This window comes from Trachurus japonicus, chromosome 11 (genome assembly GCF_045865225.1).
Source record: "Trachurus japonicus isolate A0001 chromosome 11, Traja_1.0".
NCBI classification, from domain to species: Eukaryota; Metazoa; Chordata; class Actinopteri; order Carangiformes; family Carangidae; genus Trachurus; species Trachurus japonicus.
Window position 1 is genome coordinate 7,965,006 of NC_140917.1, and position 19,488 is coordinate 7,984,493.

Sequence of the window (19,488 nt, forward strand, 5' to 3'; positions counted from 1 at the left end):
GAGGAGGAGGAGGAGGAGGAGGAGGAGGGTGAGTCCAACTCCTGTGATGTGGTAAAAGATTGTAAACAGGTGGGTGTGGTTGAGATCCACGGGAGGTGAGGGTGAGGGGGGGGCTGGATCAAGACTAGAGGCTCAGGCAAAGCCTCAATTAAAAATACGTCAGATGCCAAAGTGATTGGAGTGAATTCAAAGACAGGTTTGACCCAGCTCTTCTGGGATTTCACAGCGAGCGCTTACGGCAGATCTAAGACTCCGAAATGTGTTTACAGTTTTAACATATAATTAAAGCATAAATACATTTTTAAAAAAAGATTAAAGATTAAAACATTTTTTCCATAAAATAATCCATATTCTTTAAACACTGCAGCTATTTAATGAAGAAAACCAATAACAGTCCCATAATCTGAAGTAATCTCTTGTTGTTTTTTGTTGGTTTTCTTTGTATCTCTGTTTTTTTTAATTATTATTATTATTAGATAAAATTAAATCACAGTTGTGTCATTTCCTGAGGAGAGAGAAGACTTTGTCAACTTTTGTCTGAACTGGTTGAGTAAAACAGAACCGGTCCAAACGTCTCCTTAAGAAGTCTAGAGGGAGTGAACCTGCAAGAAAAAAGTACCAGAGAGAGGTGTGTGTCAGAGAGAGAGAGAGAGAGAGAGAGGGAGAGAGAGGGAGAGAGAGAGAGAGAGAGGGAGAGAGAGAGGGAGAGTTAAAATTATCCACCTAAAGCCAATCCTCCTCAAGCTGATCAGTGAGCTGAATGGACTAACCAGCTCGGAGACGTCAAACTCGCCGGCAGGTAAGAAAACTTTTGTTTCCTTCTGGTAAAAAAAAATGATTCTAGTTGTTTTCTACAAATCAAACATTAAACAGAAAAAAATCTCAGTCGGGTATCACTGGGACGTTGAGGTGGAGCTGAGGCCGAACTTCTCGGTGATAGAGATGATGTAGATGTAGATAATGAGTGAACATGACATAACATGGTCTTTTTTTTAGCATCATATTTATTTTGTTCTGGAGCTTTTTGTAGTTTAATATTGTGAAAATTGAGTGGGTTCATTCTGAAGGAGTTTGTTCAAGACCATAAACTCACAGTGTATAGACTGACTGTGTGTGTGTGTCACATGTTGCACATACAGAGCAGCTACATGCATGTTTCCTCTAACAATATGAACCCAATGAAAACCTGCCCTCAAAGTGTAAAGCAGTTTGATTTGCCTGGTGTATGTAATTGTGCTATACAAATAAATTTGCCTTAGCTTGCCATGCCTTAGAAAATATTATATATATATATTTAATATACTGGTGGAATATTTATGCCTCAAGAAATTAATGACAACTTTGATTTAAACAGAATCTTAGACCGATGTTGTAGCTACAACAAAGTGTTTTTGTTGTGTAACTCAAAGGCCGTTTGTGTTAGTTAATGCTCGGCAGCAGGTTTAGTTAAAAACTCAACGTGAGCAGGAGGGTTTGAGATGGCGCTGAGTTCACACGAGTTGAGTTCAGCTGAGTTTGATGTGAGTTTGGTCGACTGCACATTAAGTTTGTTTGTCTTGCACTGATCAGTCTTGAACTAACAGGGCGTTGTCACGTGTTGTTAACTGTCATTTATCTGTTTGGTTTGTAAAACCTGTGTAAAATACATCACTTTGAATATAACACAGAAATATGATTTGTTTATAGTCGGAGATGCACTAGTGTTAATATCTTTCATTAGATATTTTCAAAACACACTTTCTTTAATCCTATACTTTCTTTGTAAGCCCCCCGCACCCTCTGCCCCGCTTCGCCTCGCTCCTCCCCTCCCCCGCCCGTCTCCACCTGTGCATGTGCGACACCTTCAGCCTCGTCCGATATTCAGTGCAGTTTTGATGAGCTTTAATATCACGTGCAGCTCAGGTTGTAACGTGTCTCTAGCCTCGTGTGTTTGACACCTCAGCGTTAATCAATAGTCTAATATTAATCCCATAGGTAAAATACATACACTCACACATGCATTTACAGCAGCACCTGTAACTTCTTATTGCATTAAGCCTCTACATATTCTCATTTGTCCAGGTCATAGTATCTCAAAGTAGATACTAGGTTAAATCAAAAGCAACTGGACTTAGTTATAAAATAACTAGGTTATAAAATATCTAAGTCCAGTTGCTTTCGATTTAACCTCCTTTGAGGTTCTTATTGTGTTGTTATAGTTTATGTTCAGTGTGTTAGTTTTGTCTTTGATGGTAAAAAAAATGTTTCAATGGACGTTTCAGAGCAAAAATGGTTTTCTGATGAAGGGAAGTCTGTTGTTGCTGTTTGCATCTCCTCTAATTTACCGTCATTTACCGTTTCCCCCTGAGCCTTTGGCCCAGTCTCTGCAGCCCTGATGGGCTTGAGGCCACGTGCGGCACTTGAGACCTTGATTTGACTCCTTCCTTCATTAGCCGCAGCAAGGCCAGAGACGGCTTACGGAGGCCAAACAAAATGTGAAGAGCTCCATCACCCTTCAGATCAGAAATCCAGCTCTTGACAAGCGTGACGCCTGCTCTCGCTCCAACCACTGACAGCCAAGAACTGAGATAGATGGCGGTGTTGCTTTAAAGACCGGACTGTGACTTGAATAGTCCTGCTTTATAGACTGGATCCTGGAAACCACATAAACCTTATACTGGAAGAATCATTAACTAAAGCTCATTTTGTGAGGGAGAGTGCTTCACAGATAAAACAAAATAAAAAAAAAAGAAGCACAGAACAGGTCTCGGCCTATTAAATCCCAGTTATATACAGTAGAGCTTCACACAGAGATACCATGGTTCAATGCACAAGTACAAACGGATCCCGCAGTGCTAGAAAGGAGACAGAAAAACATCTCCGTTGAGACGTTTGACTCGTGGGTTTGTTTTGGTCATCACTTACGATTAAAATTAAGTCTGCACTAAGCCGCTGTATTGTCACGTTCGTCGGTCGGTGTTTAAACTCTTTGACACCTTGAGCTCAGCGGCTTCCCAAGGCATCACAAGTATTCATATTCCCAGCTGGTCTGGAGAGTGGCGACCTTCAGGATGGGAGATCTCTGATGAAGTTGTCCCTGTGTAAACTGTGTAAACTCAGGTGATGTGTTGACCTGAGGGGGTTCAGGGCTAGGCGCTGACCTCTGACCTCACCAAAACAGTGCAGAGGGAGCAGTACAGTTCATGTAAGGGACTGCAAAGCTTCTTTTTTTTTTTGCTTTTTGGTTTATGAGTAGCATTGTTCTTGTCTTGCCACTTCCGTTTGCAGTTTTTGGCATTTTAATTGACAAAAAAAGAGAGACCAGAACTGCATATCGTCTCATTTAAACTGACATTACAACACAATAACACACGCTGCTGATTATTTTTCTGAGCACCATCTTGGAAATGTTAAATCTGAGCTGTGGGTATGAATTATTGAAGCAGGTTTCTCCTCTTTTGTGAAAGAGGACACTTCATTCCCTTTGTTTATCTGATGTATTTGTTTTGTTAATGGCTGTGTTGGAGGATGTGTTCACTCGTTTCTGATGTGCAGTGTAAAGTGTAGATGAGGACTATGTTTTTGTCAGAATGATAAAAGAATACATTCAAATATTAGAATTTTAAAAAAATGATAAGAGCGCAGCAGAGCCACTAAGCGCACGTGGCACTTAGCAGCTCCACAGATGAGGCCTGTTGACCCTGGCAGCTCCAAACTGTAATTAACTGTATCTGTGAGAATGCGAGGCCACCACTGGCTTCTATAAGGTTGATTTTTATTCAACTGGTGTCTGTTTTTTAATGACAGGAAGACAGATCTTTGTCTACACATCCGCAGTGTTACTGTGTGGTGTGAAGGCAACTGTTGTTGTTGTTGTTGTTGCTGCTGCTGCTCTAGATTGATTTTGTCTGAGTGTCAGCTACGCCTCCAGGAGAATTAATCCCAAATCAATCCTTGGATTGGTAGAAATACCAGTAGTCAGTGTATGCGCCTGCAGTATGTTAAAAATCTAGGGTTAGTTTAGAATAATTAGTTATAATATTGGATAACATTTTAGTTTTCCAACCCAATCCATCTTTATTAACAGACATGTGTAAAGCAGTGTGTTTTACTGGGAGACATTGATCAATTACAGGATGATGACAAAGACTGAGAAATTAGGTCAAACATGACTTTTAATAAGCAGGAGGACTATTACATTGATTGTTGAATATTTTTTTAAGCTTGTGCTGTACTTGAGAATGACAGGCAAGTAAAATGAGGCCGTATTTCATTACACAGCTGATTTTAACTGACCTGAACTTTGAATGACATATTTTGGACAGGTCATTTTTTCTATGAGCCTAAAAGTCCTGGTACAAAATAGCAGTTTTCCAGTGCAATTAAATCAGCTGGTTGACAAGATTAATATAGCATCCTGAAATAGACAAATAAACCTTTGATTTGAAAAAGTTGTCATGCAAAAGTCACAAAAATGTCTTGCAACAGAAAGTCCTCACAAGGGAGGGTCCTCAAATTTAAAAGTCTGTACAATGAAAAGTCATTGCAATAAAAAAACAAAAAGTCCTCATAATTAAGGAGTCTTTCTGACAAAAAGTCCTGATAATTTAAAAAGTCCTCATTGAGTCCTCCTGACAAAAAGGCCTCAAAATTAAGGAGTCCACCTGACAAAAGGTCATCACAATGAAAAGTCCTCACAACAAATTATAAATCAAACATACATAGATCTAAATCCTCAAAACTGGAGCTTGTTTGGTTGAAGGTTATTTCCCTCACACCTAAACATTATTAAAATTCTTCATCATCAACAATTTGAATTTTAAGAAACTCCTGACTATAAAAAAAAGTCCTATCAAAAAGTCCTCTCAAGAAAAAACTTGGCAATTTCAATTCAACCTCTTCACAATTTAAATGTTTTATATTTAAAGGTTTCTTCACCATGCAAAGTGCTCACAGCTAAAAGCCTCCACAGCTAAATGAGACACTGAGCCCATTTAGAGAAAGTCTCTGAGAGTAGAAAACTCCAGTGTAAATGTGTCATTTCCCTCTCAGTCACATCTGCACTCAGACTCTTTGTGAGAATTAACAAGGCTTCAGCTCTGAGAGCCTGTTTGTACTGCAGAGCCAGGTGGGAACGTTTTATCAGGACGTACAGATATAAAGACGTCAGAGAGGACATGAAAGACTCAGACCGACAGCTCTTTATTACTTTCATGTCTCACACCTGCCACATTAATGCTCTGATGCATTTCTTTTGCATAACGTACTGAGAAAAAAAAGGATTTTAATAGGACACATCTGATTAATAATAAGAGAACAGTTTCGGATGTTTTATGCTAATATTGGCTAAATACTGTGGCTGTTCTACTGTTTCTTATTATCTATCTATCTTGCACTTTTTCTGTGGATTTTCTTCTGATGATCTCTTGAATATCTGGAGACTCCTGTTTTTTCTCCAGTTACCAAATTTCTCAAAGAAAAAAGAAGAATCCTTTCCTTTTTACTTTGAGATCCTACAAATAAATTCAGTAAATCCAAAAGTACAAAGTGAAAGTATGAGGCATCAATTCAGTTGTAAAAGTAGTGGCTTCTTATAAGATAATATTTTAGCTGTTCAATTAAGAGTTTTACAAGAAAAAAATATTCTTAACTTTTTTTGTTTTGTTTTTTACAGTAGATTAAAATAATTTGAAATCTTGATATCTTCTGATTGATGCGAGTTGTTCTTCTTTTGCTATACTGAACCAAAACAGAATCAAAATGTGCTGAACACCCTTTCATCAGTTGCACAGGAATCACAGTTTTCACAGCTGCGATAGGGTGTAAGGTGCTGCAATGCCTTATGGGACTCTGAGTCATCTCCCCAAAGTTTTGATGTACACACACTTGGTCACTTTGTCTGCTTTAGAGAGAGATTATTGTCCATCACAGTGTTGGATCGCACCCACAGCCACTCACCTCACGGTGTTTAAACACCAGGCGACTTTTGGCTTGACACAAGATGTCACAACCATCAGGCCTCAAAGTGTAATGGCCAGTCACGTTTGGACGAACATGACTCACCTCTAGAGTGCATTACCGTCCAGCCAGGGCACCTGACACCTCAGAGGAGGAGGGGGGGACTCGTGTGATGTGCTGCGTGAGGCCGGCAGGTGAGCTCAGGTGGAGGAAGAGGAAGAGGGTGAGGAGGAGGAGCATGCCTAAGCTGCAGGGAAAGGCAAACTGGATGACCAGCCCAACCGAGGGTCTGGAATTGGCTCGAGAAGCTAAACATGCACAGATACAGAGAGGTCAATGAGCTTGAGACCACTTTCCCACTCATGTACATTATATATGCATGCATTAATGTGGCCTATTTGATGTTTTTACAGCATTTATAGCATGCATCATAGTAACAACACATCCAAATTAGGAAAGTCAGTGCTTTAAATAGTCAAATATTCAGTGCGTTAATGAATTTGAACAATCCCGAGGAAAACAATATGCAAATTTCAAGTGATTTGTGCTCATGCTGGCTGTTAAAGGCTTTGTTAAACTGGATGACAGGCTGCATGTCATGCACATGTTCTTCTTCTGCAGCAACACGTGTGACAACAATGGCTCGACTTCGTGGGCGGGTGGGGGGAGGGGGGAGGGGGCAAGTTTAACAGGCAGAACCAGGACCCTGCAGCCAAGCCCTCATTATACAGCATTAAATCCAACCAATCCTATTAGTCTGTTGCCCTTAAGAGGAGGTGGGAGGAGAGGAGAGGGGAGGGGAGAGGGCGGGTGTTACTGTGTTCTGCTCAGGATCCACTAGGGGAAACCAAGTAATATGTTCAACGGCTGCTGGGAGCCTCAGTCATTTTGTGTTGTCGAACATTGAAATACCAAAAATGAGGAGAGAGAAGGAAATATAAAACATTTTATTCTATTACCATAGAGTCTAAGAAAAAATAATAATTTGGGGATGTTGCACACCTCAGTGAAATATGACGTCCTGTAAATCTCCACTTATGTTGTCTTTAAGTATCAGACTGTCTGATTGAGGCTCTCATCTAGCCTACTGATTGCCTGCACGACTCTGAATGCCTCATTATTGACGGTGAACACAATCACAGACACACAAACACACAAAAAAAACATTTTGGTGTGTTTGGATGTAGTGGCTCATCTTGATTATGCAGGTTAAATATTTAAGATTTGTGTCAGCAACCAATCAAAAATGGCAGCACCTGTGTTTAATGATGGGAACCAGGTAAATTCTGATCAGAAGCTTTTTTTTATATATATTTTTTTTTGTGAAGAATGCAGTAACATGCAATATAAATAAATGAATGAATAGATTTTTTTAATAAATACATAAAAGTCTTTATTAGTATTAGTGTTAATATTAGTATTGGTAGTAGTATGGCATGATTTTATGGTTTATTGACTGTATATGTATTTGTTGTGTTTACATGCTATTTGAGTGTAGTAACTGTGTGTGTAGTAGGAAATGTGGGGCCAGAAGGTACAATAACAAGAGGGTGTGAGTATTGTTAGTAGTATGAATGAATATTGTCTCGCCACAATTAATTAAACCCAGTACAAACAGAAGTTAAAAGGCTGGGGATTAGGCAGTTCCAGGAGGATTAAGTTGAATTAAAGTCACAGGCACTTAATTAATTAACACTTTAACAATCAATGATTGATCAACAAGTCATCATCACTACACACTTAAGTTGCCAGTGTTTATTAATTACCTATCACCTTTGTCAATCTGATCGAGGACTGGTTCTGTCTGTTTGAACCGTGATCTGACACTGAATTTCTCAGAGTCACAGGAAGAGTCCAGTGTCCAGGAAGTTTGTGCTTAATGGGTAAACTGGTCATTGACCACATAAGGAGCTTACTGGGGAACCATGTGTTTTCTCACACTTCTTTTTCCTGGCTTTGAACCTCACTCCCTGACTGACCCAGAAGACTCACCTCTTGTTTTTCTTAACTGCTTCTTTTCAAAATGAAAATCTTCCTTAAACGTTGCAGCAAATATGATATTAATCAATTACATCTGCATTTACACAAAAACAAATTAATTAATCCACGGACAGTGGACACACAATATGGACTTTCTGTATCTATTGTTTGCACTGTCACATTTATGTTTATGTGTTTATACCTGCATACAGTCGAGAAAACACAATTAGAGTTGGTGATGATGGGATTTGATGTACTGAGTCACTTAGGAATGATTCTTCCCGACAAGCATTGGACAGATGGTGATGTGGGCAATGTGGGATATGTAGGTACAGTAATATGACATGTTCAGGGGAAAATGTTGTGAACCTGCCTCTGTCCTGATAATATACAGTAATTAAACAACAGAGCTATGTACGACTAGAGGTATGAAAATGTTTCTCAGAATCGTTCCCCTATGACTTCCCTCACTGTCTTGCCTTTAAATAGCCAATTACCACCCTGGCTGCGGGTGGAGGAGCTCCGACACTGATTCATGAGGCTCTGGTGTAAGTGACTGAGCTCCACATGCCCGCCCACGTTTCAAATGAAAACCACCTTTCATTATGCGAACTGCTGGACTTTTGTTTTTTTGGATGGCAGATTAATTGGCTGTAATCTGATTACATTTCACTTGATGGCCCTCTCACCCCCTGCTGGTTTTCCCCGCTGGGCCTCCCCCTCAGTGCTGTCTACCTGGCTGCTGGCGTCACTGAATTTATAGTGGATCTATTCTGGCTCAGTGCAGACAGGAAATGCTTACAGACTGAAAGGGTGATTTGATCATTTGAGATGACTCGTTTACGATGCAGATCACTTGTACTTATCTGTCCATCCACAACAGACACTACACAACAACTGACCGAGATTCAGATTCCTTTTTTTAAGTCTCATTCTGTCCTCTTCAATGCAAAGCAGCCTCTCCTGTTTTGTTGTCTGTAACTACCACTACTTTTAAACAGGAAATGTATGTCTTTTCTTTCCACTAAGTCTTAGTTTTTCTTCTTACATGTTTTTCTTTACCCGTCCTATAGGTAAGAGCCCTCTGGGATCCGATGGGCTGTTAGAAAGCCGAAGTTAAAGGGATTATTCTTGGCTGCCAAACACAAGAGGCCCTTGAAGCTAAGAGAGATCACCTGGCTGGAGGCGGCCCAAAAACTTCCCCCGGCACAGCAGACAGACCTATCAAGATACCTCAGTTGAGCCCTATAGCAGCTTGTTAACTTGCCATGGAGCCAACAGGCCTTGTGTGATCCCACAGGGTCGTCTTGAAGACGAAACAGCTCAAGAGTTTGGCTGCACATTTTGGAATTACTGCCTTGGGTTTTGTGATTCTTGTCCTCTCAAACAAATTTATGCTGCCCGGGTGGACATTTTATCTACAGTTTTATTGTTGACATGCTTTGCCCCAACACCTTCCAATCCACCAATGACTTCCATTCATGGTGTTCATCACAGCAAAATTAAAGCCTGGGAGGACTGTCATTTGTCAAGGAATAATTTGGACTCCAATCAAATATGACCAGAGACGTCAGTCCTCTGAGTCTCATGCCTTTGTCTGCGAGGCACCGACAATGGGTTGGAGCCTCTCTGGGGTTTGTCCTGCCTTTCTTCCCCCTACGGTCTCTAATTTTCTCCTACTTCCTGTCTTGCGCGGCAGCAGCAGGCAATTTGCCCGGTATAGAGTATAGCTATGGCATTAGCCCCAAATTTGTCTGCACCCCCATCCCCCCAGATGCAGACCCCAGCTGCTATTCTCCACCTAGTGTGCCCCATGGACCCAGCAGTAACGGCCACGATGGCAACAACCGCCGAAGCATGATGACGGACGACGCCAAGGCCACCATCTTACATCTGCGGGAAAGCCTTGTGAGACAGAAGGAGACCATCCTGGACCAGCGGGAGACCATCAGGGAGCTGACCGCCAAACTCACATTGTGCGAGGGTTTTGGCGGCGGTCACCACAGTAACGGCCATCATGACACCCATCACGACACTCACCACAAAAACCATCACGACACCGGTCACAACAGCCATCATGATCCCCACCATGACAACCACCACGACAACAACCACGATGACCACCACGGCCATCATGGCAATGGCAACCACCATGCGTCGCCATCGTCACACCACGGGCCTTCAGCGTATCACAGCAACGATCATCACTATTCCCACGGCAACCACAGACAAGACACCCACCACAGGAAGGGCTCGCACAGCTCGTTCTCTCCCGAGCAGACGGGCAAAACCCTGCAGACACTGAAGGAGAGGCTGGAGAACCTGCAGGTGAGTGCTGGAAGTACAACAGTGTAGTTTTAATCCAGACTGTTGCAGTGGATGCAGGAATATATGAAGTGTTCTTTGAATCAGAAACAAAGACTTCAAAAAGACCATTGATAACATAAGAATAATAGATCTTGCATCACACTTGTCCTACCCTATACAAGGGTATTTTTTGTTAAATCTTTGGGACTACAATATAAAAAGCATAGCAAATTTCACCGTACGATTTACTAGTAGTACATTGTGGTTGTGGTCAACCGATGTTACGATATTTCTCAATGTACTGAAAGAAGTGATCCTGGAAGAGTCCAAATGCATCATCCATCATCATTTTGTGACACTCCCAAACTGACAAACCCAAAGTCATGCCTCACACCATTCACATTTTTATGTGTAACTTTTGGTAGGGATATTTAGACAGCGATGTTAGCTAGCAGACTTTATGTGCTCAATGGGCTGTGTAGGACCTTGGAAAATTTTGTATGACAGGTGTTAAAAGTGGGAAGGTTGGCAATCTGAGGTTTGATGTAACCCTTAAGCCATCCTAATAGATCAAAGAAGGCAAACAGTTAATTACTTTTATTAACATTTTTTTATTATGATTATGTTTTTCTGCATCTACACCTGCTTTAAAATTTTTCAAATTGAATGTTCTCTCAACTATTTTCAAGAGCATCTTCTTTGTATTGTGCAGGGCTAGCATTGTAGTGCACTGTAATTGAAACACTGGCACTTCAGGTGAAAAGGGTAAACAATATGCTCTCACTCCACCACACAAATATTTTGAAATGCTTTGTAACATGGATGCAAAGAGAGGCTGAATAGTCTTGAGGGAGGCGGAAGCCTATCAAAGGTTTCACTTAATTGGGGTCATATCTTGCGTCACTGGGGGTCACCAGCTCTGGAGGTGTTCCGGCTCTCGATCTCTCTCCTGGATATCAGTGGCTGAGCTCAAACAGGAAGCTGCTCTAAGTTGATTAGCCCTCACCCCTGACATTAAACAACCCTGTGTCCAAGCATCACCCGATGCAGCCAGACAAGTTCAGCTTAGAGGAGGAGGACGGGGGCATGAAGGAGGAGGTGGGAAAAGGTAGAAGGTTCCAACCAACCAGTCAGGTCAAACTGGTCTTCGATAAACACTGATTTAGTGTTGGTTCAACCTGTTTAATCCCACTGAGATTAAGGCTTTCTTTCGCTCCAGGAGACCAGGACCAGACAGAAGCATCATACAGTGTAGGCCTACGAGTACAGACAGAACAACAGTGAGACAAAGAGGATATTTTTTGCATCAGCACCTATCACCTAGGCTAGATCCCTTTTCTGGGATTTGAAAGACTAAAGTATATTTGGATTTGATTGAATTAGACATAGATGTGTAGGTGAAAAGATAGTTTGACAGGTAGAGACTGGGCCGATATATGAACTGTTGTTGTTTCCTCTGTGAAATCTATCTTATCTTAACTCTGATATACCAATGAATCAAAAAAACTTTTCAATTTTGGACATGTATTAAATCTAGTTTGACCCAAAGACACCAAACCTGTGCTGATTTGGAGCATTTGCAGGTGTTGTTGCTGTTTCTCTGTCAAAAATTGTTCTACTTTACAAAACACTGCACACAGTGCAAGATAATATGTGAGGCATTTTCTAAACTGTGATCCAGCAGCTAGAAAAACAAGCTAATACATGTGGTTCTGCCGTCACACTTGTGTTACAACATTTCCACGATGCCGGTGTCACCTTGCGAGACTAAAACCCTGCTGTCCGCTGGACTGTAAACTCCTCATTATCAATGCAGGTGGTCTCAGACTACGCTCTGGCAAAGTGTTGCCAGAAATCTCCTTCCAAGGTGTGAGACAAAACAGAATTGCAGCCAGGATTTACCCTGCATTGCTCCCTCCTCAAGCAAGATGTCTGTGCCACCATCCTCTGGCCACGCGCCGAAGGGTGCTAGCCGGCCTCACCTTCAATTAGCTTCATCCTCCCTGACGCGGCTATTAATCATGGCGTGTGCTGGCAGGGAACAAAGCCGGATTTGCCGGCGAGGAAGACAAGGATGAGCAAGAAAGAGGATGGAGGAGGGCTTTGAGGAATAGGCAGAAACTATACCCCTACGAATTCATAATTCTTCTTTATTCACATCACTAAATGTGCTGCAAAAAACTTCTGACTATGAACTTTTAAACTTTTTCTCATTTTATGTCTGGCAAGTTCGTGAATTTGGAAAGTACTAGTTTGACACAACAATCCCAACTCAAGGTCCAGTCACTTGCTTTTTCCAAAGCTTTCAACAATATCAACAATATCATATGGTCTTCATGGTATGATATGTTGGCACAGTAAAGCTGTATTGTCTTTTTGGTCCATATACTGCTCAGGATGTGTCTTTAAAGTATTTTTTTTTGTCTGCTTCTTTTATGAGGTAACTCATTTTTACTTATAAAAACATGTAGAACAAAGAGTAAATATTTATAATCCTCTAAAACTTAATGATTTATTCTATTATTTAAATTTACTTTTTTTCCCTCAGAGAAGAGCACCTGAAGCTTCCACTCTATTCAGGCTGAAACTTTTAATTCTTGTTGATATTATTGACACGTGTTTTGTACGTCAGCAGGCAAGGAACTCGTCCAGCTCTTACTCCAGCTCCTTGAGAGAACTCCTGCAGCGGAAGATCAACGCCCTGGAGGAGCAGCTCCACAGCTACTACCGAGATCATCACGGTAATCACCACGACGACCACCACGATGACCACCATAGCAACAACTTCAGTGCTCATCACGATGACCATCATGATGACAACCATGGCAACAGACATCATGACAGCCACCACGATGACCACCACGGCACCGGTCACCATGACAGCCACCACAGCAGCCATCGCAGCAATCACCACGGCAGCAACAACCATCGGTACAACACCCATCATAGTGGCGGTCAACACACTCGTCATCAAACTCACCACTACGACCACCACTATGACCGGCACCACGGTGGGCATCGCGGCTACTATGACAACCATCATAATGACCACCATGACGACCATCACAACGACCACCACGATGACCATCATAACGACCACCACGACGACCATCACAACGACCATCACGACACCGACCATCACGACCACCACCATGAACTTGGCCACCACGATGACCACCACGATGACCACCATGACGATCACCACGACGACAAGCATCACGGCAACGACCACCACGACAGCCACCATGGCGGCGATCATCTCCCACGGCGACTGCCTTTCAGCGGCAAAGAGACGAATCACCGGGGAACCGGGCACAACAAGCTGGAAACGGTGCTGAGTCAACTGAACCACGGCAACAGTGGCCATGGTACAAGCACACACACACACACACACACACACACACACACACACACCAGTGACACCAGAGAAAAATAGAAGTACGGAAATGTACTCAAAAGGCCATAAACCCTTGTCGCTCCAGGCGTACCTTTTTTAGAGACAATTTTGTACCATTCTGGAACATTTATGTGCCTTTTTTTTTACCCCCAAAAGGTACACATAGGTACTCTAGAGTACAATAATTGGCCCTATAGGGTACAGTAGGGCAGAACTGTACCTTTAAGTACAGAAATGTCCCCCTTCTGTACCCCTATTTTTCTCTGTGCACATACCTATTCTATTTTTTGTCCCACTCAAGCGAAGATTGTTTTTATATCTGAAACTGTGTGCAACACGGTGCATATTACAAGATCAATGGACTCTATGACAACCTTTAACATGGGTTCATTATTATAACTGTGATTTGATGAAGAACTTCAACAAACCTTTTTCTTTAAACAACCATGATCTTTTCCTGAACCTAACCAAGTAATTTATTATTTAAAGTAAGTGTTTTCAACCATAAATGAGTGCAGTTATTAAGACAAACATATGGTAGACCTGGGTCAGGACAAACTACTAGTATGGTTGCCAAAGTTTGAAGACTTACTTCAACAAATTATGACCTTATCCCAAACCTATCCAACTATTTTTTGCATGTAAACTGACTATTCCACAACATTAACTGTTACTGGCTGCTGTAGAGTAGATCAAGATTGTATCTAAGGTTCAGACAAACCAAACTTGGTTGTTTAAGTTTGAAGATTTGTTGCAGTGATCACAGATCTGACAAAACGCTGCATATAAGAATGTCAATTAATTTGTTTTAATGTCAATATTCAACTGAAACCAGGTGTTGGTGATGAATAAACTAAATCCAGACTTTCCATCTCACCAGGAGACCACAAGAAGCTGAAGAGTCCCAGTGCTTTCATGCTCGACTTCCCCATGAGGACCAACTACATGTACGGCCGGATGAAGCGGTCGATCTCCAACGAGATCTTCGCCCTGACCATCTGCCTGTGGCTGAAGGCAGGAGCCGGCCCAGGCCTCGGCACTCCCTTCTCGTACGCGATACCAGGCCAAGCCAATGAGCTGGTGCTCGTCGAATGGGGCAGCAACCCAATGGAGCTGCTCATCAATGATAAGGTAAAAGCACCAACACATATGGCCCAAAAGACCTATGCCACAGCATGACTTAACGATTGAGTCAGGCACAGGAAACACTGGTCAGTACACTGCAAAAACTCAAAATCTTTCCAAGAATATTTGTCTTATTTCTTGTCAAAATGTCTCAATTCTGGTCAAAACTAATCTTTTTCCACTTAAAATAAGACTCGTCACCTAAAGATTAACTTGTTTTTAGATATTTTCACTTGTTTCAAACAAATTTTCACTTGAAATAAGTAGAAAAATCTGCCAGTGAAAGCAGGTTTTTTGTGCTTGTTATAAGAAAGAAAAACTTGCTCCACTATCAAATGATTTCAAGTGAAAATATGCTTGAAAGAAGTAAAAAGTGTCTAAAAGCAAGCTACTTTTTAATGTGATGAGTCTTATTTGAAGTATAATGAGATTTGTTTTGACTAGAAATGACATTTTGACAAGAAATAAGACAAATATTCTTGGTAAGATTTTGAGTTTTTGCAGTGATAAAGGGTTAGAGACTCTTTGTGAACCTCTTATCTGGTCATAATACTTGACCAACGTCCTCAGGAAACATTGCAGTTCACAAACATCAACATCCATCAACTGTGTGTTACTAATCTTGCACGCAGTGAAGTGTGATAGTCACAGCTCAGACTGACAGGACAGTATCACCTCACCACTGGAGGTCAGAGCGACCAGGAGAGGTTCATGACCTCACACTGAGTACAGACAAAAGGCGCAAGGGTGGTGATGAGGAAGCCAAACAATTTCTCTGATGTCTGTATCACCATGTCGACAGAAGTAGTGTGCATTTATGGGACTGTGGCTTTTCTGGTTTGTCGACACCTACATTACTGATCATATCATAAAAAGGTGGAAAGAACTGGCATCAGCTGCACTTTCTGCTGCTGTTCTGCACATTTCTGTCATTTTATATGTTTCAAAGTTATTTTGGGGAATAAAAAACTAAAGACTGATAACATAAATCCGCTAACTTCTTACATCACTAACACAGGGCCTTGGCAAGGAGCACCTTAGGGTCAACCTCAGTTGTTGCAGAGGTCATGGCCCAAATTCTTTTCCTAGAAGTCTTGAAAAACTCAGACTTTTATAGAATTAGATTCAACTTGTGCTCTCAGAATGACACTTTATGATTTGACAAGACTTGTACTAACTTGTACAAACATTGTTGACATGAAAAATATGCATATCGTTCAATTACTCTCCTAATCTTTCATTCTCTGAAAGGCTGATACCTTTTTCCCCTAAACGGAAGACTGACGCTCGTCTCTTTCCTTTCCTTGCTGCTGTACTCTGCGCAGCATGCACGAATCAACAAAGCAATTAATCTGATTATTGTAATTGATTGGCCTAATTGTCTGTAGGAGTGACATTAGCAGGGGAGATAAACTGTCATGTTTGTTTTCTTCTACTCACACACTTGGCAGTCGTCAAACTGATCAATGACACAGTTAAATGATCTTGGGGATGACGAATAATTTTGGTCTTTTTAAATTATTTTTGGATGAATACAGTTAAGATTCTCATATCATGGCAGTAAATGCTGTAGTGTAAAGTCAATTGAGGCTATCATCCTGTCACAGCGGCTATCGCCTTGTCACACTGATGCTGGGTAAAAACCCCTGTTCTCTTTTATTTCCGGACAAAACATATAAAATCAGAAAGAAAAGAAAAAACCCTGATTTCTGTGTAGTTGCTGAGTAAAAGTAGGTCATCAGAGATCAGAGTCTTTTGTTGCCTCCTACAACATGATGACATATCAGGTCAGACCTCAATTAACCCATTAACTTATCACAGAGTAAGTGTCTTCACTTAGGCATACTGTACATTAGTTAATTGGTAAATAAGTTGTATTTAAGAAGTTGAACATGTAAGACAGTAAAAATTGTGAATTTAAATTTAATTTAGCTTTCCTGATTAAACCCTTTCATTTAGATTAAATTAAGTTTGGTGCAAAATTAATGTGACCAAACTAATCTGAAAGGCTGAGAAATGATTAATGTGACAGCAAAGAAGAATATTAAAGTGTCCACGTTTTACACTTTTCTTGTGATATGTTTGAAGTGTTGATACGTGGGAAGCTGTATTTGTCATTTTTAGAGCCAAAAATCATCTCAGTATACTTTTACACCCTCTCTCAGCTTTTCTCTGGAGCGCTAGTAACAACAGGTCAGTGTCAACCAATCAAAAGAGAGGATGCTCTGGGCCTCTCTTCTGATTGGCTGACTGTTTTGTGAGTAATGAAAGAGAAACAGAGCAGATTTCAGATAAAATACTCAGAGATACCAAATACTACAAGTGTTGGATGGTGGGTCCAGGTGGGAGTGCTTTGTTGTGACATCACAAAGTTACAGGAAGTCCCTCTACTGTATAGGGCTCAGTTTCTAAATACAGGGTGTGTGCGTTTCTCTGTGGACTAAGGCTTTGACACTTTAACAGTAATAATAAAGAACCTAAAGCTGCTTTATAATCCAAAAGGACCTAAATTTAGCAATATACTTTATGGACCTTTAAGATCTTTTGAGACTAAGTCATTGGCAACTTATTATGGAGAAGCAAGTAGATACTAGTTTATTTTACTAAGAGGTCACAAGTCAATAAAAAACAAAAGTCCTTGTGGATTATGGGTGAATATTGATTTTCTCTCTTAACCTGTGTGTTTAGGCTGTGACATTGCCAATAACCATGACTGATGGGAAGTGGCATCACGTGTGTGTGACGTGGTCGACACGCGATGGTGTCTGGGAGGCCTATCAGGACGGGGTGAAGAAAGGCTCGGGGCAAAACCTCTCAGCCTGGCACTCCATCAAACCTGGTGGCATCTTCATCCTGGGGCAAGAGCAGGTAGGAGGACCAGTGTCTGAAGACACTGAATATACCGTACTGTATCAGACAGAATCTCCTCTGTGGACTCATGTTTTACTAAAAACTCCTCTCTGCATCCACAGGACACGATGGGAGGCCGCTTCGACGTGACTCAGTCCTTCATGGGGGAGCTGTCGGATCTTCAGTTCTGGTCCAGAGTCCTGACGCCGAACGAGATCCACAGCCAGGCGACGTGCGCGGGCCACCTCATCGGTGACGTCTTGTTCTGGTCGGAGGAGGCGGTGGAGCTGCACGGCGGCCTCGCTGAGTTACCCTTCGAACCCTGCCACTGAGGAAACGACGCCAGAGCTGCAGCGCTGCAACTGCATCAGAAATGGCTGCAGAGCGGGAAAATGGGATTTCATCTTGGATCAAAGATGAGGGAATAATTTATTTCATTGCTTGCAGAACTTTAATAACTCAAGGTCTGCCATGGGCAACAGGCAGAGCGGGGAGTCATTTTTGCTGTTTCTTCATATATATATATATATATATTTGCCATTCCTGTCCAATCTTTCTGCCTTCTCCACCCACACCCTCACTTCCTCACTCTCACACTCTCAGCAGGATGACTTTGAAGGCTCCAAAGAGCGCAGGGCTTTGGATTTACCAGCTGTGTGGTCATGACTGCGGCTGCTCTGAGTGATCTGAAACACATAATAGGATTTCCCTCCATCAGAACAGGTCCAAAGGTTGCTGGTTGCCGTTAGCTCGCCTGCTCTTATAGCTTGTTTCCTTTGGTACGTGAGCAACATGAACACTGCAGGAGGCACAAGACTGGCTGAAAGGCACGATTGCAAATCGAGCCACCTGAGCTGTGATGAATCATACGTGTTGCTGAAGAACTGCCAATCAAGTGTCTGATGGTTATAAAGGGATATAATTGCTGCTGCGGGACTTATTAACAATGCAGGTTGAATTTGACACAGGATTAGCACAACCTAATGATGTTGATTTTGCACAATGAGTTTTTGGCAGACTGTTTTATAATAGTATTTCATATTGAAAACTCTCTAATATGTTTTTTGTTTGTTTTTTTGTAGAAATTAAACTAATTTGCATGTGTTGCATTCAGAAAAACTATATATTCATGTGATATGTGTTCTCCATATGTGAAAAATGACATTCTGTCAATGCAGGACTGTGGGTTTTTGTGTCTGTCTGTAAGTGGATCTGTTTCTCTGCTCAGAAGTCAAACAGAAAAGCATCTCAGCTTAATGTCAGACGTGACACCACCTGACTGCATCAGTGCAGGTCAACCATCCCTCAACGTGTCGCCACGGTAATACCGTCGTCTCCTCGGCAACCGGCGGCTTACAGCGGGGATTTACCTGTGGACAACTGATCTGATCCTGCCTATTTCCAACCAGCTCAAACCACATGGCAGAGACAGACACACACACACAAACACACACATACACTAATACACACACAGACACACACTCTTGCACATGCTCAGAGAAGATGAAGAGGTGAAAAGAGACATTGTTGATCTCGTGCTAACTGTTTGTAGCCGCACTTTCACATTTTTATAACAAAAGAGGTTTTTGTACATGTAAATGAAATCAGATAGACTGTTTTTAATTATCTAAAGGATTTATTATGGTATTTCTCACACTGTATATACTAAGTACATAGCACTTTCTCCCCCCCCCTCTGGTGTTTGTTCATCATCATCCTGTGAAGTAAATCGTTTGTTATTGTGTTTATTACGACACTCCATCCTGTGCTGATGAACTCTCACTTTTGTCATCTGTTGTTGTTGCCATGGTGAGGGACAATCATCAGGACCACTTCACATCAATTCCCGATTGTGTCGCGCTACAGCTGTAAATACCTGCACCGTTTCTCTC

The 19,488-nt window shown here is 41.6% G+C and overlaps 1 protein-coding gene and 1 long non-coding RNA gene across 4 annotated transcripts in view; both read left to right on the plus strand.

Annotated features, from left to right (window-relative positions):
- Positions 1 to 19,488, plus strand: part of LOC146978112 (uncharacterized) — a 55,099-nt gene that overhangs the window by 9,637 nt on the left and 25,974 nt on the right. The window lies entirely within an intron of this gene.
- On the plus strand, positions 723 to 19,329 carry LOC146978113 (uncharacterized). 2 transcript variants are annotated; one of them, XM_085790834.1, is made up of 6 exons: positions 723 to 799; positions 8,991 to 10,245; positions 12,860 to 13,592; positions 14,502 to 14,752; positions 17,435 to 17,614; positions 17,719 to 19,329. In XM_085790834.1, exons 2-6 carry the CDS (start codon positions 9,475 to 9,477, stop codon positions 17,926 to 17,928), a joined length of 2,145 nt encoding a protein of 714 aa, XP_085646960.1. In that variant the 5' UTR covers positions 723 to 799; positions 8,991 to 9,474; the 3' UTR covers positions 17,929 to 19,329. The 2 variants fall into 2 exon arrangements, with proteins under 2 accessions (XP_085646960.1, XP_085646962.1); XM_085790836.1 differs by having other exon boundaries at positions 12,860 to 13,583.